This window comes from Felis catus, chromosome B3 (genome assembly GCF_018350175.1).
Source record: "Felis catus isolate Fca126 chromosome B3, F.catus_Fca126_mat1.0, whole genome shotgun sequence".
NCBI classification, from domain to species: Eukaryota; Metazoa; Chordata; class Mammalia; order Carnivora; family Felidae; genus Felis; species Felis catus.
In genome coordinates, this window is record NC_058373.1 from 44,256,206 (window position 1) to 44,273,286 (window position 17,081).

The 17,081-nt window shown below is 36.6% G+C and overlaps 1 protein-coding gene across 4 annotated transcripts in view; it reads left to right on the plus strand.

The window, feature by feature from the left end:
- Positions 1 to 16,375, plus strand: part of RORA (RAR related orphan receptor A) — a 718,773-nt gene extending 702,398 nt beyond the window's left edge. For all 4 annotated transcript variants that reach the window (XM_023255280.2, XM_045060706.1, XM_019832321.3 and 1 more), the window contains 5 exons: positions 1,011 to 1,143; positions 1,817 to 1,924; positions 3,429 to 3,539; positions 5,084 to 5,196; positions 6,868 to 16,375. In XM_023255280.2, coding sequence (XP_023111048.1) covers positions 1,011 to 1,143; positions 1,817 to 1,924; positions 3,429 to 3,539; positions 5,084 to 5,196; positions 6,868 to 7,032 — 630 coding nt within the window. In that variant the 3' untranslated portion in view covers positions 7,033 to 16,375. The remainder of the gene's footprint in view (positions 1 to 1,010; positions 1,144 to 1,816; positions 1,925 to 3,428; positions 3,540 to 5,083; positions 5,197 to 6,867) is intronic.
- Positions 16,376 to 17,081: the final 706 nt, after the last annotated feature.

Here is a 17,081-nt window from a genome sequence, read left to right on the forward strand (position 1 = left end):
TTGGTGGAAACAGTCTTAAACTAAGATCGGGGGAACACATGAGCAGTGTAACAGATCCAGGGTATTGATACTCTGTAACTAAAGAGTAGGTATGTAAAAGCAGGTAAACAGGAAAGGTTGAAGAACGGCAACACATCAGTTTGTTTGCCTTTGAGCTAGCGGCCAACCAGTGTTACAAAGGGAAACCAGAAAGCAGTAAGAAACAGCAAGGCTTATGAAATGGGATTCAGAGTCAGAGATGCTGGGATTTGAATCCCAGCTCCAACACCTCCAGCTGTGAAACCTCTGTGACCATTCATGTCCATTTATGGGAAACGGAAAAATGTTCGTGGGGAAATGAAACAAGACAAAGGTGTCATAAAGCATCTAGCTCAAAGCAGGTGCACAGTAAATGTAATTGACTCCCCTTTTCCTTCCCTTCCCCCAGTAAAGTGGTGTTAAATTCCCCAAGGTAAAATGATTGCTCAAAAGAAGATCCTACTGGGGCGCCTGGATGGCTCAGTCAGTTAAGTGTCTGTCTCTTGATTTCGGCTCAGGTCACGATCTCACGGTTTGTGAGTTCAAGCCCTGCATTGGGCTCTGCACTGATGGTGCAGAGCCTGCTTGGGATTCTGTCTCCCTTTCTCTGCCCCTCCCCTGCTTGTGCTCTGTCTCTCTCAAAATAAATAAATAAACTTACAGAAAATAATAATAATAAAAAATGAAGATCCTACCTTGCTTCTCTCCGAGGCCCAAGGGTAAAGCAGTGGCATGTGTTGCTTTCCTGCCTCGTGTTTTCACCTGCTCATAACACCTTCCTCCCGTCCCTTTGCCACCAAGATGGTAAAAGAGGAACTGGAGAAGACGAGAGGGGCTTGGAAGCAGTCGTTAGAACCCAGATGTTCATTTTTAATCCTCTAGCTTTGTTTAATCCGTTTCCAAAGAAGGATTTTACAAAATACGAACAGTTAAAACGGGTGTGTCAAGGATATGGGTGACCGTGTATGTCAATGTGCTTCGCTTCTCAACAGCAGCGGGAGGTGATGTGGCAATTGTGTGCCATCAAAATCACGGAGGCTATACAGTATGTGGTGGAGTTTGCCAAACGCATTGATGGATTTATGGAACTGTGTCAAAATGATCAAATTGTGCTTCTCAAAGCAGGTATGTGCTTTCTGCAAGTGAATTTTGAGATCTCCTCCTAACCTGCTTTCACCCGCTTATTAAAGAAATGCTTGGTAAGGAAGGTGTCGGGAACAGTTTTCCTCCAACGATGATAGCTCGGGTTTCTCTTAGCAGAAACTGAGTCCTTGTTAAAGGGTTTTGAGCTATCTGCGGGAAACACTGTCTCCATTTTGCTTCTCCTCTGAATGAAACAATTAATTTGAAGGACACCTGCATTCCCCCATCTTACCGTCACCTGTGTGTTTCGTTTCTCCCACTCCGGACTCTCGGGAGCGAACAGTAAGTTGTTAGGAAGGTTATTTGTGGCACTCAGAGGTACGCCCCTGGTTTTTTGGTTTGTTTTAATAAATAGGAATCAATACGTTTTCCCGGCAACTCTGAGACTCTGTAATGCAAGACAGAAGAATGCCAGAGAAGTAATTTGTAACTCCATCTGTCTTCAGGAATACAGGCCTTCATTAGCTTCAGCACACATCTTTAATTCCATTCGTGAACTTTGCCCCTTTAAACAGACAGCTGATGTGACAGGGAGCCTTTGCCAAATACTGCCCCTGCTGCACTGAATCGCAAAGGGGGCTCTACATTCGTGCCTTCAAGCTAGATGAGTCTTCACCACGATAGAATAATCGACACCGTTTCTGCCTTCGCTTAGGTTCTCTAGAGGTGGTGTTTATCAGAATGTGCCGTGCCTTCGACTCTCAGAACAACACCGTGTACTTTGATGGGAAATATGCTAGCCCCGATGTCTTCAAATCCTTGGGTAAGGAAACCTGGCTGCTCTGTCTTTAAACCGTGGCCGTAGGAAAATGTGGGAACCCCGCCAAAGAGCTTTTGCATGGAATGGAGGCTGTTATTTGGAAACAAAAATGAAAGGATTTTATACTTCTGTTACTTTACAGTCACTGCAGAAAATGCACACATGTCTGTCTTACATTTAAAGGGTTAGCGTTTCATTTCATCTAGGTGGAAATCGAAGAAATTTATATTGTCTAACTTTCCAGTTCCCTTCTGGATTTTAAGAACCAGATTTTCAAAGGATACATTATTCACGTAAATGAGAGGATGTGATTTGATACATAAAATCAAGCAAATAGCTAAATGTCTGCCCTTTCTGTACTTCTCCAATAACAACCATTAATAAGAATGAAATGCAAATATCATAGAAACAAAGTATTGCTAGGTGAAACTGTGACATGTACTATAAAAATTAATTAGTTTAGATTTCTATAATTTGAAGTGGGATGTAATCATTAAGAAGAATGAAACGCTATCCAAGATAATGTTGTTAAATGATTTTAAAAACAGTTAAATGATAGAAGGTCTATGTACTTTAGTAAGGCCCATTGCCGTTTAAATATGTATACATAATATGCAAAAGAAAGAGTAGACACCAAACTTAACTAATCTCTTGAGGATGGGTTATTATTTTATGGGACTTTCACATTTTATGTTTTCAATTCTGTAATAGCTATAATGATTTTTACCACCATAATATGTCATTTGTTATCATTTTTAAGGGTGCTTTAGATCAAATACAGTAGAAAACAAAAAGTCACTGAATGTAATGTTTCAGTTAGATTGTGCCCATTCGAGTCTACCGGTTAAGATAGTGGGTTCTGGGGGTGCCTGGGTGGCTCAGTCACTTAAGTGTCTGACTTCGGCTCAGGTCATGACCTCCCTGTTCATGGGTTCGAGCCCTACATTGGACTCTGTTCTGACAGCTCAGAGCCTGGAGCCTGCTTCAGATTCTGTGTCTCCCTCCCTCTCTGTCCCTCTTTCTGCTTGCAGTCTGTCTTTCTTTCACTCTCTCCCCAAAATAAATAAAACTTTTTAAAAAATTAAAAGAAAAAAAAGATCACAGGTTCTGAAGGCGGGCCGCCTGACTTTGAACTTCAGGCTGTTACTTCCTACCTGTATAACCTAAAGTGCATAATTCTTCTAAGTCTGTTTCCTCACCTCTAACATGGGGATAATATACCTCTCTCACAGAGCTGTTGTAAAGCAGTAAGATACCTTTTAGAGTGGTGCTTAATGACATAGTAACCTTGCAACAAAAGTCCACTGTCATTATTTTGGATGATGATGATGGTGTTGATAGTGATGATGGCTAAACAAATTTTTCTTTTGAGATTTCAAACTGTTAAACTGTAGAAATGTTATTACTATCCCCATGGATTTTGAACTACTACATCCTTCTTCATCTTACTCTATGTTTTTCTCCTAGGATAATAACCAAAATCCTAAACTGTCTTTAACTTTGGCAGGTTGTGAAGACTTTATTAGCTTTGTATTTGAATTTGGAAAGAGTTTATGTTCTATGCACCTGACCGAAGATGAAATTGCATTATTTTCTGCATTTGTACTAATGTCAGCAGGTAAGAACCAAATGACAATGAAATGTCAGGTAAAGAATTCTTACAAGGCACATAACTTTTAATGGCTATAGAATATTGAGGTGCCTACAAAGAAAGGTTGGCACCCTTATTAAATCTAATCTTAAGTTTTTTTCAAATAACAACCCCCCACACACACATGCACATGTATGTGTATTTAAGACTTCGTGCCATTCTGAGAAAATCTTAAGAAATGAGAATTGACCTGAAATCATTATTACACTGTATGTTAACTAACTTGGGTTTAAATAAAATTTAAAAAAAATGTTTAAACGGAAGCAAAAATAATATAAAAAGCCGGGGGGGGGGGGGAGGGGACAAAACATAAAAGACTCTTAAATGTAGAGCATATAGGGTTGCTGGAGGGGTTGTGGGTAGCGGGAAGGGCTAAATTGGCAAGAGGCATTAAGGAGGACACTCCTTGGGATGAGCACTGGGTATTATATGTAGGGAATGAACCACTGGATTCTACTCCTGAAATCATTATTGTACTATATGCTAACTAACTTAGATGTAATTTTTTTTTAAATTAAAAATATTTTAAAATCAAATTTAAAGAAAGAACGAAAAAAAAATTTTAATGCGAATTGAATAAAACCCAGTCCATAATTAACCCCCTGATAACACAAGAAATGCTCTGGGAGAGAAGGGCTGCCCTTCTTAACACAAATCTTCAAGATAACATGGTTTTTAAAGCATCCTACTTTTTCTTAAGATTCTTTAGGATGTCACCCACAAGTTGATCTGAATTTATCTGTGTTTTCAACTAGTACTGCCTCTTGGGGATAATCTGCTTTGCAAATTTACTATCTTCTGTTTGGAATTCTTATACCTAAAGACTGCACATTAACAACCCTTCAGTTATTTGGAATTCTCTTGACAATTTTAGTTGCCTTGGATTCTAAGGCAATTTTCTTATTTACCAGAAAGGCAAGCAAAATTGCTATGAGTATTTTATCCAGAAATGTAATTATTAGAAATATTTGAGCATCAGGGCACCTGGGTGGCTGTCGGTTGAGTGTCCGACATTGGCTCAGGTCATGATCTCATGGTTTGTGAGTTTGAGCCCCGCGTCAGGCTCTGTGCTGACGGCTCGGAGCCTGGAGCCTGCTTCGGACTCTGTGTCTCCCTCTCTCTCTGCCCCTCCCCTGCTCGTGCTATGTCTCTCTCTCTCAAAAATAAGTAAACATTAAAAAAAAAAATTTAGAAAGATTTGAGCATCTGTGATGGTTTCTTTTGTCCTTGTGTGAATACGGCCTTCAATTTAAATGACTATTCTTTTGGAAGGAGAGGACTCGCCCTTCATTTAACTACCAGTAAAAATGGAAAGCTTTACCACTCAGTTTTATAGCGATCATAGATCAGTTTTCCATTGTTTTAGGAGCAAATTTTGAACAAGGAGTAAAACTGGCCTGTTGTTCTCTAACTCAGCACTGTGGTATAGTTATGTCTAAGAGTCAGGAGGAATTGGGGTGTCCCAAGACCATAGAGGAGAAATACTAAGAAGTATCATTTTTCATGTGTAGATCGCTCATGGCTGCAGGAGAAGGTAAAGATTGAAAAACTGCAACAGAAAATTCAGTTAGCTCTTCAACATGTCCTGCAGAAGAATCACCGAGAGGATGGAATCCTAACAAAGGTAAGAGTAAAAGATGGTCTGGCTGGCATAGCCTGAATCATCCCTTGCCATAGATCTCGCTGCCAGCCACCTTTGGAAGTCATCTTACCAGACCCCAAAAGTATCTATAAGCAGTAGGCTACTGACAAGAAAGAAATGTCTCCATTTCAAAAAATTCCATCGGGCCAAAATTCAGGTTGCGTTCTACCATCGTTGGTTATGAAGTATCCTGCAATAATAGGGCAATGGTAGAATTTTTTTTTTAAGCATTTTAATACATTCTGGAAATCCTCCTCCTATTCCATCTAAGTTGGGCATAAAGCAGAGCTAATGTTCTGCATTGACATAAATTAGAGAAAGAATCTTTGAATTTAGAAGGCGGAAGTTATAAAGGACTAAAACAAGCAGGGTAATCACATAGTCTAATATTAGTTCTATTTCCATTACATTCATTCGTAATCAACAGAAAGTGACTTGTATTTTCTTCATCAATTTCCCATTACTACCCTGTATTCCAAGCAGAAGGCTTCATTTTTGCTAATTATTACCTTTTGCAATAAAAATATAATTAGGATGTCAATTTAAAATACGTTAATATTCTTCAGTGCTAGTGCTTAGTGGTATATATTTGGTCTTAAAAAAAAAAAATCAGCCCAGTTCTTTCTTAGACTATTCTATGCGTTTTATTGTTCAAGAAGATTGATTTGAGAGGTTTGGGTTTTTCTTCCTGCTTTCTCTTCTTTTCTCCCAATAGCTAAGTTCATACAGAGAGGGGAGGTTGGGGGTTAATTGCTGTTTTGTGTTTATTTTGCACCTGTTCAACGAGAGATTGAGGCAGGAATAGAAAACAGAAGAAGAGGTCTCTAGACTCGTACTTTCTTCTCCAACTTTTTGCCCCAAGGCAAGGGTACGTCAGGTTCTTTTATCATAGAGAGCAGCGAACATGTGGACAAGATCCACGATCCGTGGAACATGCTTCTTAGGATTATTCTGGTTGAGCTGATACATAGTGTGTATGGTGGTTTAGAGTTTTAAAAAAACATGGTTTCAAGCTGTTACTATCTTCAGCTGGTAAATGACTGATGCTGGGACTTCCGTCCAGGCCTTCTGACTCTTCTTTTTTTTTTTTTTTTTTTTTTTATTTTACTCAGGGCCTTTTGCTCAGACCCAGAATTGCTTTGTTTCAGGCAAAGGGCTTTCCCAGAAGAAACTTGCTGTCACTGGAGTTGGCTAGTACTAGTGCTGCCTAAAATACGTGGGGGATGCCATCATCTCTAGTTGCAGTGACCTCACCTGCCCCTGACTACCTCCTTGTCCTCTTCTCTGTCACCAGATGTCTTCTTTCTCCACAGTGGCAGAGGGCGGGGTTGAGGACAGTAGAGCAGAAACCATGTTGGAATAGGAGGAGGAGGTGAGAGGCTTGGGTTCTCATCTCAACTCTGCCACTCTTGTTCGTGAACATCTTTTCGGGTTGTTATATTATTTGTCTTCAGACTTGTATTTCATGTATACTTGATACTCTACGATGTACCTAAAATGTGTTTTTACCAGTCTTCCTTATTGAAGAAGACGTAAGTCGCTTCTAGTGAGTTTCACTGTTATAAACAACATTGTAAAGATCGTCCAGGTTCTCTGATTTGTGATGCTCATGTCTGTTCTCTCCTCACAACATGTCCTTTCTTCCACTTGCAGTTAATATGCAAGGTGTCTACGTTAAGAGCCTTATGTGGACGACATACAGAAAAGCTAATGGCATTTAAAGCAATATACCCAGACATTGTGCGACTTCATTTTCCTCCATTATACAAGGAGTTGTTCACTTCAGAATTTGAGCCAGCAATGCAAATCGATGGGTAAATGTATCACCTAAGCACTTCTAGAATGTCTGAAGTACAAACATGAAAAACAACAACAACAACAAATTAACCAAGACACTTTATATGGCCCTGCACAGACCTGGAGCGCCAACACACTGCACATCTTTTGGTGATCGGGGTCAGGCAAAGGAGGGGAAACAATGAAAACAAATAAAAGTTGAACTTGTTTTTCTCATGCATATGATTTCCATTATGCCTACAGATATGGACCCTTTTTCTGTCTCAACTTCTCAATCATTGACCTCTGTTTACAACTGAAGGAGGGTACTAAAGTCGGAGGATTTCCTTTTCTTGTAGCTCACTGCCCACAGACTTTCTGCAGAGTCACCAATCTGTCGGTAACAACAGAGAGTCCAGCAATAATCGGTGACTGGTGTGCATAGCGGAGGTTGCGGCATTATTTTGCACAACTTGCTCTCTGTTTCATGAAGGAAGTTTTTATGTTTCCACCGATTATTGCCAGTCAGCAGGATGGCATGAAAAGGGTCCATAGCACTAGCAACAATAGCATTATAATATATTACAGGGTAAATGGGCATGAAGACTATATATAGCTAAAAGAGATATTGTTTATATATTGTTTTAATTAATATAAAATGTAGTTACTGGTGTAGCTTTTCCTGTTGAATTGATAAGGCACTTTCATTTTGCACCTTTTTCTTTAAATTAAATGCTAGCGTGTTCACTGTCGTGTCGCATGTGCACCAGAAACACAAGTTTAACTGAGAAGGCTTGGAAGGTACGTCAGGAGGTATTTATGCTGCTGTTTACAAATTACTTTTAAAAGACTGGCTGGTCATATCTAGAAATCACGATGTGGATTATTATTTTTTTTTTTACACGTGAATTCGGAATTAGAACTCTACCTAAATTATACTTTGCTTCGTGGTAAGTTTAAGGATAGATGTGTTTATGCTTCATACAAAGTTGAATGATCGATTGGTGCTATGGACTTACACCATCACGCACGTTATTTTTAAAAAAGCTTTTTTAAATGCCACCTCATGGAGGCAGGGGAGAGAGGGGAGGTTCATTTTACACAATTCTATAGTTATATGGAGTCCATCTCAACTTGGAACTCTTAATGCTTTGAGAACAAATCAGTAACCCAAATATTTATTGGAATTCAGCTTTTATTATAAGAAGGACCCAAAGATTATATCTGGAGCAAATACACACTCCCCATGTGAGGACATGAAGCATTTACTTTGTGAATGATTATGTTCTTGGTATAATCTAGGAACCCTAAGAGGATATCTCAGAGTAAACTAGTTCTAGACTAGCTGCCTCTAGATGCGATAATTCTAGAATATTGCTCTCCATAGCTCACAGACCCTGGATAGAGGGGCGCGAGAGGCATGCAATGCAGAACCAGTTTCTCTTACTTAAATATGAAATATTTTAAGCATTCAAAGTGAAGTTGATGTTAAGCTGCAAACATTTACTCTTGTATTTATCTTCGCTAGAAAACTGTGGACTGTAATTTATTTTATTAAATATTTAGAAGATTGTTTGGCTTTTGTGTTCAGGTGAGAAATATTGAATGTTCTTGTTTAATTTCATGTTTTGGGGGTTTTTTTATTTTAATAATTCCCAGGGGGGAAGGGAAAATGAACAGTCTGATACACAGGTGTGCATATTTGAAAAAATAAGTGCCCTTTGGAAATGTAGGCATTTAGAAGATGATTTTAGTCACCCTGGGGGTAGGATTCAAACTTGTGGTCTGACATCAAAGACCATGTTTGTACAGAAAAGGAAATATCTTCCCATAGCATAAAGGTGGGAGTGTCCAGGCAGCCCTTTATAGCAGAGAAAGTGTCTCTACCAACAGGGTCCCTCCTGAATCCTGATGCCCCGTGGATAACAGCATGGGCTTCCCAGAGCCCGATCCTCTGGCTTTAACTCCACTGATTTTCTGACTTGTTTCCTGAGGGATTTGGAGAAGAGGAAGGGATTATTCACACAAAAGTGTGTATGAAGCCTAAATAACATCTTAAATTTTGTTTTCAAAAATATAGTAAGGGTTTAACCATAAATAGAAGACGCAAGTAATATTTACTTAAATTTCTTACAAGTATATAAAACTTTATGTGAGTGTTTATACAGAGAGGTTAACTATCAGCATATAGTATTTATATTTGGGCAAGAAGGGTTAAATCAAAATTTTAATTTAAATAAGCATAGTTCCTGTAAGGATCAATAGTATTTATACTCTGAAAAGAGTACCACGTTTAGTTCAGTTATTTATTTGTCCATCTTTTTTCCTATTATTTCTCTTGTGGGGGAAAATGGTATGGTATTGTTTTTTGGGGTGGTTTTTTTTTTTGGTCTGTTTTTTGGCTTTTTGTCATTCTGATTCACTAAATTTGGGGATGGTTTGATTAAAGTATATTAACTTCTTTTTAACCAAAGCTTTCTGAATATGACCAGCCTCAGGTGCTAGCGCATTAAAGAGCAACTAAACCTAATTCCAGTGTCCACTTGTGAAATGAAAAGAGCTAATTGAACTTCTCTAAGGGTGAGAGAGAGCATAATGTTGAGCTTAAAAGAAATTCCTTTTCCCAGAAGGGATTTTGCATGTACCAAATGCAAAAAAAAAAAAAAAAAAAAAAAAAAAAATGCTTAATCTCAATAGTAGTCCCACCATGGTGACATTGCTTTTAGAGTAAACCAAGATACATTGACATGATGCTGCTACCAGATCTTTCTGAAAGAAAAGCAAGGTGAGGATTTTAAGAGCAAAGTACATTGACAGTGTAGGGACAGAGCAGGAGAGGTGTGCTCGGTGAACAGAGGGAACAACTATTATTTGGATAAAAGTTGGGATCTGAAGTTAAACAATAAATTCAGTTTTAAAAAGTGAAGTTCAGAAAAGGATGTGAAAAACTTTGCATTTTTATTTTCTTTCTTACTATAGAAACACCTGTGTGATGACACAAAATACTTGGTGATACAGAACAATTATTCTTAAGAGTGCTTATAAACTAAAGTTTCCTAAACTAAAATATCCAGTAGTCTTTGAAAGATTGGAATCACATCATTGTTATCCCAGCTGCTATGTCTTGTATACAGTTTTTCATATAAGGTACGTAAGGCTTTTGTACAAAGCCCGAATACCTTTGGTTACAATGGTGTCAAATGATTGCATTATACTCTGGAGAACCTGGCCTTGGTCACAATGAAAACAAAAGTGCAGATGAAAGTGCTTTTTTGGACAGTTTGCAAATTGTGTTAAAGCTATGGATTTTTTTTTTTAAGTGTTCAGCATCCTAATTTGCGTTAAAGCTATGGATTTTTAAAAAAAAGTCTTCAGCATCCTAATTCACCCTTCCTAATTTAAGGAAAATATGACTTATGGCACTGCTTCTAAGTTTGGTTGTTCTTTATAGTGTGGATACCCGGATCTCTGTGAGCGTATGGGGGTGGGCTGAGGGCCAGGGAGGAGGGAGTATGTGTGGGTGGGTGTGTATGCAGGTGTGGGTGTGGTTTTCGTGTGTATGATGTGCGTGTGTCGGACCGCTTCTAGGCTACTAAGTGTCAATGGAAAAGAAAATGTATTCAAAATACTTAAATCAAAACTAGAAGATGGGGGAAAAAATGACTTATTCTATACAAAGCCTTGTCTGGACCACTTTAGAGAGACTTCTATTTTTTTAACCCTTCTATAAATATTTGATGGCACTTGAAATATTCCTGCAATAAAATGTGATTTGTGTAAAGAAAAAAAAAAGATTTTGTAATGTGAAACAAAGAAAGAAAGTAATGTAATTTTCTAAAAAAAAAAATACAAACAAACAAACTTTGTATTATTTTCTTGATGGAATTTGTCTATCTGTCTTTGGGAAACTTTTTATTTCATTGAATGTGCCATAGTAGAAATACGTGTTTTTAGTTTTAGACTAAGGAATAGCTGTTTGTGTTCCGACATTCCAAAATGCAAAACAACCTAGTGGAATCTTGAATGAAAAGGTTTAAGTAGGATGTAAGCTTCTCTCATTGTTGCTTTTTTGCACATGTTCTCCATTCCTCTCTAGTGCAATATGTACATAGAGCACTTGCGGGTGTACCTTGATCCCTCAGGGAAAAAATACATATTTGTACAGTTTTGGTTTGTTTTGGGTTTTTTTTTTTTTTGGTTGGTTTTTGTTTTGTTTTGTTTTGTTTTTGGGTTGTTTTTTTTTTGTTTTGTTTTGGTATGGTTTGGTTTTTTTTGCCTTTTGTTTTTGGCTAAGGAATGTCGATTGAATCACTTGTTATTGTTGAGGGGCAGCCAGATAATAATCCTAAAGCCACTGTTTTCAAACATTGATTGTTTAAATCACGTGTCCTTCCAGTGCTATTATTTAATTTTAAGGTAATAATAATAAAAAAAGTTATTTTCTGACAGTTCTTTGTGCTGATTGGTGGAAAAAAAAAGGGTAAATAAGCACCTTATGATTGACTTACTGTGAATGACAATCCATCTTGATATCAACAATAGAAACCCTATCACTTTGGAGTTGGGGTTAAGAGTCAGAAACAATGTGCTCAGGGATCTCCTAAAACTCTTCAAACAGGGTGGCCAGTACTACTGGGACAAATTGTGTTTTTTATTATTAATAATAGTGATAATAATGCTATCCCTCAAGGCACAAGTGAACTGTGTAGGACTGCGTGTGCGTGCGTGTAAACTCTTCACTATCGTCTTGTTTTGTTGAGTTCAAAATGTATGTGTTCTTCAGTCTTGTGTGGTTAAAAACATGGAATAACTTCCAAAGCAGTACTTCACAAGATACATTAATAGGCGATATACCAACAGGGAGTATCACTTCAAGTGCATTTCCACATACTCCATTTACCTTTCTCTAATAATTAAACCATCCATGATAAATATATTCATAGCATTATATATTAGGCACTATTTCAGATTCTACATGGTGTGCAAAAAATTGTTGAAACCACTCATGAGATGAGAGCCTGCTTATTGGTGCAGTGAAACAGGTGAAAGTTTGAACAAGTCTTTTCAAATGCTAGCAAATTATTTTAATTGTGTTCTCCAGAAGCAAACCAAAAAATCCCTCTATGTAACACCATTCTTTTACTTCCACATTTATAGTTTTCATCCGTTGAATTAATACAAGAGCTAATGTTTAAAGACAATATAACAGCACCACAAGCCAGCTTTTAGGTTACTTTGGACATTTTTGAACTGGAGCGTCGCTCTTATGTTTCCTTGTATTACTTTTCATAAGGTCAGTGAACCTCAGTATACTGTTGGCTTTGATTCTTCCATACCTGGAATACACATTCAGAAGAAGTTTTACATATTTTCTTACTCCCATAGCAGAGTATAATTTGGGAAAACTTTCCATGTTGTTTAGATGAAAAAGAAACTTTGACCTTGTTGGTTTTGATATTAAAGACTATGGAACATGGCAGAAATCTCTGTCTCTCCCTGTCTCTCTCTCTTACTCTCTCTGCCTATATATATGTATACACACACGCATACATATAGGTATATATACATACACATATACATATATACATACATATGCATATATATAAACACACAGGTTATTGACATTTTCACATACTGTATCATGTGATTGCCACTTCTTACTTATAAAGATATGATACAACAGAACCCTATGAGAACAACTTTATACTATGGATCAGATTAACAAATGTAATTGCAATAGTAAATCTTGATCTGTTGCTAATGTCTGTAATACAAGTCTTCGTTCTATCTCTAAACACTAGTATTATTAAAGAGGTGCCACCAGATTTGATTTTTTATTAAAGAGGCCTTCCTATTATTGTTTATTCTTAAGGTATGAGAAGGCGGCAGATTTGTAAATGTCTCTACATAGCAATCGGTTTCACTTCTGGGTCTGTTGCTTGTTTGCGTGAGATCAGTTTTGTCAGGCTCTCAGAATAATTTTTAAAATAATCCAGAAGCCTGGCTTTATACCAAGGAAACATCACAGATAGAGGGATCTCCGTGTTTAACCAGACCCTCAGATCTTAGAGCAATAAATACATTCATTCAGTCATTTACTTATTTACAAATGAATGACAGAATATTCAGTCCAAATAGAGATGTTTTTTCAGCAATGCAACATAAAATGGAGTCTTGTGTTGAGAAACTGAACATGAATATTTTAAATAGATGCCTATAGAATCTGTGTTTGCTGTTTACATTTAGTGTGTTTGCCACATTTCCTTTTACTTCTTTCCTTCTAAGGACTAACGAAAGACAGCTTGCTACTAGCATTGACACACTGCACACGCCATTATGTTGTTCTCTAAGAGCAACTAAACTCTCTCCAATGTCTGTGTGTTTCCTTTTCACTCATTATGACTTTAATGTGGATGAATACCATTTCTAGGAACTTGGTTATTATTAAACAGATTGCATATGTAAATGCAGATAATTCTTGAGCAATATAGTGAATATGATTTCACACACAAAAAATCCATATGTACTGTACACATCTTCCTGAATCCGAAATTCTCTTCTTATCCACAGTGGTTTGAAATCTCATATAAAACAGTGGTAAATTTTAAACATTAGGACATTAGCTGGCTGCTTCTTTAAATGTACCTGTATTGTCTGCCTGCTCCTTTTGTGGAGATGTGTTTTTGTATTGGATGTTTGGGCCAATGGGAGGCTTCAAGCTACAACATATTTTCCCAGTTTAAATATATTTAACATACGACAAACCCCAGACAAGGCTTTTAATATGTATAAAGAACTGCAGTGTTAGGTGGTTTATTTGCAAACCGTTTTCAATGTTGTCCATTTTTATGGCACCTTTAACGATATTCTTGTTTCCAAAGTACAAAAAAAAAAAAATAGGTTAAATAATCTAGCCATAACTGAATGTCAAGCAATAAAACAAATGACTTTTGTGCATAGACTTAAAAAAATACAAATTTTAGACATCTGCATGTAAATGCAATCTCTTGTTTACTGCTTTCTTCAACTTGAGCAATTGATTCCTTATTTACTATTAACTTAAGAACTTGTAATGGCCTGTAAACATTTTCTCTCTTACTCTTCTTTCAAATTTACCTTTGTCCCTGCTTTTAAGTCATAATATTTAATGTTGTTCTGCACATCTCTATACAGTTAACTTTTTGGCTTTCATTCTGTATAGATAAGAAAATGTTATATTATAAACAGCCTACTCAGTGCAAATATTTATCTGTTTATCAAATCCACAATATGCTGTATAATACTGGTTTTACTATATAATCTATTTTAGACATAGCTGTTTAGAACTAGAGTGTGCTATTTTTGTGTTTTTCTGATGTGTGGTGCTAGATAAGTTACTTTTGTGAACAACAAAAAAATCCCTTTTATTCCTAGACAATACCACCTTTGGGTCTTGTTAATTTCACTGAGTATAACTATATATTTGTATATATATACATATATATATATATATATCTACCTGTTCCCACTGGCAGCTGTATCAGAGTGCTGGATTTGGGACATGCTTTTCTCTTTAAATACATAATATCATTATATAAATTATTCTAGAGTGTATTTAATTAGGATAAAATTACTTCCTTAGTATGGATATTTGACATCTATAGGGTGAATTTGTTTATAAATATGGATATATGAAAATTTATTAGCATTTACTTTATGTTTGCTACTTGGCTTTATATCGTATCTCCTGAGATGAGAAATAATTTGCCAGGCCTTCAAGATCCTAAAGAAACACTCTAGTTTAATGGAGTAATACTTTTGTTTTTTTCTTACGAAGGAATTATATTATTGGCACCTGACAGAGTTGTGTACTTAGCTCCTATTATAGATGATAGGCATTTATATAAAATATCCTTGGTGGCTTGATGGCAGAAACTTTCCCCTCCTACCTGAGCCATGGGAAGCATAGAGATGTCCACTATCATGGCAGAACATGGGCCATAAAGCAAATTTGACAAGAGATGTTCTGTTTTAATATGACCTCAACCAGTTCCATGAACTGAGTGAAAGACCTTCACTTTAAAACTCTTTCACCTGTTCTCCCAAGACCTATTGGCATTCTTACAAATCAAAGTATATCAAATATCTGACTAAGGATGTAGTTAACCTTATTAAATATTGATTAGAATTGTTCTGTAATATTACTGAATTTGTAAGATCTTTAGCAAAGATTTTTGAGCAATTTATAAATATAGAGCAAATGTTTCTGTTTACTGCACTTTTTGTAATTGAAGGTAATAAATTCTCAAGCCATGGTTATTGGCTTCCGTGCACTGCATATTTACCCACAATTCTAGACATTTTCCATTTTTATGGAAGAGTTGCTGTTACCTTAATTATAAATGCAATCATGTGGTTAATGAGAGCGAATGCTAAGAGTTAACCTTTTAAAGTGAATTGGCTACAGTTTAGGGAGAAATCTCTTTTAAATACAAATCACGTCATTCCTTATTGCTTCACGTAGAGATTGAAACCTGTTTTTGTTTTGTTTTGTTTCGTTTTGTTTTTCAGCACCATTTAGCATCCTAAACTTCCTGAGGGTAGAGATTGTATCTCTTCGCGTCTACACAATGGCCAGCACACGTCAGCATTTGATAACTGTTAAATGACAAGTGTGCCCAAATTAAAACTTTTTCCTGGGATTCTTTTTTTTTTTTTTTTTTTTTTGGTAAATTTATAAAGTATGTCAAGCCTTATGGTTAACACTTTCTTCTACAACCAAGTAATAAAGCCACATTTAAAAAGACCACATGAAATGCTGATTCTAATTGTGTGTAGGTCTTAAGGATTAAGCACACAAATGTCACAAAACTCTGTGAGTAACAAACTCAGCCTTCTGTAAATATACATGCAAGTTTGGAAACAGTAATACTGTACCTATAAATATATGCTGTCTGTTTTGTGTACAGTATGTAAAAACTCCTTTTCTGCCACACTAAAAATGCAAGCCATTTACGGGAATCCTAAAAACAGTATTGTACTAAAACTTTGCTAATGATCTTTATTAGAGGATCATCCAACTTTTCACTTACATTGGGTTTTCTTTTCAATTCACTCTTACGGTAGTCTGCTTATTTCCAGCTGTTTGTTATTTTATTGAGTCCTCAATTTAAAAAAAAAAATATTTTGATTCATTTTGTAAATACAAGCTGTAAAAAAAAAAGAGAGATTTAATGTTGTCTTTTAAATACTCCGATTTTCATTCTAATATGAATGTTGTTATATTGTACTTAGAAACTGTACCTTTAATATTACATTACCTTTATTAAAAGTGCATTGAACACATCAATTTTAGATGTGCTTTATGTACTGTTATCCTATAATAAAACTTCAGCTTCTAATGGAACACTTGCCTGTTTTTCTTCTTTTTTCTTGGTTATTGAGTTGCATTGAGTTCGCTGGCTCACATTTTGTCTCCAGAAAATGGACCAGAAGAACCTTGCTATTCAAAGTGCCATCCACAGATCATTCGCACGGGCATCACCTGCAACCTTGACCTTACTAGAAATGCAGGATTCTAGGCACCTTCCCAGACCTACTAAGTCAGAATCTGCATTTTTACAAGATCGCCAGGTGATTGGTTTGCAAATTAAAGTTTGAGCAGTACTGGTCTGTAGTATAGTCCTTTTTAAAAAAATTAATTCATTTCCATTTGCTGAGGGAAAATGTATAGAAGGATCAAGCTACCCTTTGGATCAGAGAAGTCGAAGAAAGAAATTTTAACCAGTCTGTTGATTGGACACAGCTACCAGAAATGCAGCATTGAGGATTCTCAGGCTGTTTGCTGTCTCAAAGAAGGGTGCTACGACTGATTAATGGTATCTGCCCTGATGTATGGGAGGGGAGAAATCCTGAATGCACACCAAACTTTGTCATCTTTGCTTTAGAAATCATTACAATGGAATGTCAGAAATGATGCCAAAGACAGAAAAATCCGTCTTTACCTGAGCTATCTTTGCCCTACTCCAGCCCAACCACCGCTTGTGTAGATTATATAGAAGTAAACTAATAAATTTAACATCAGCTAAGTATCACAATATTTTAATGATGCA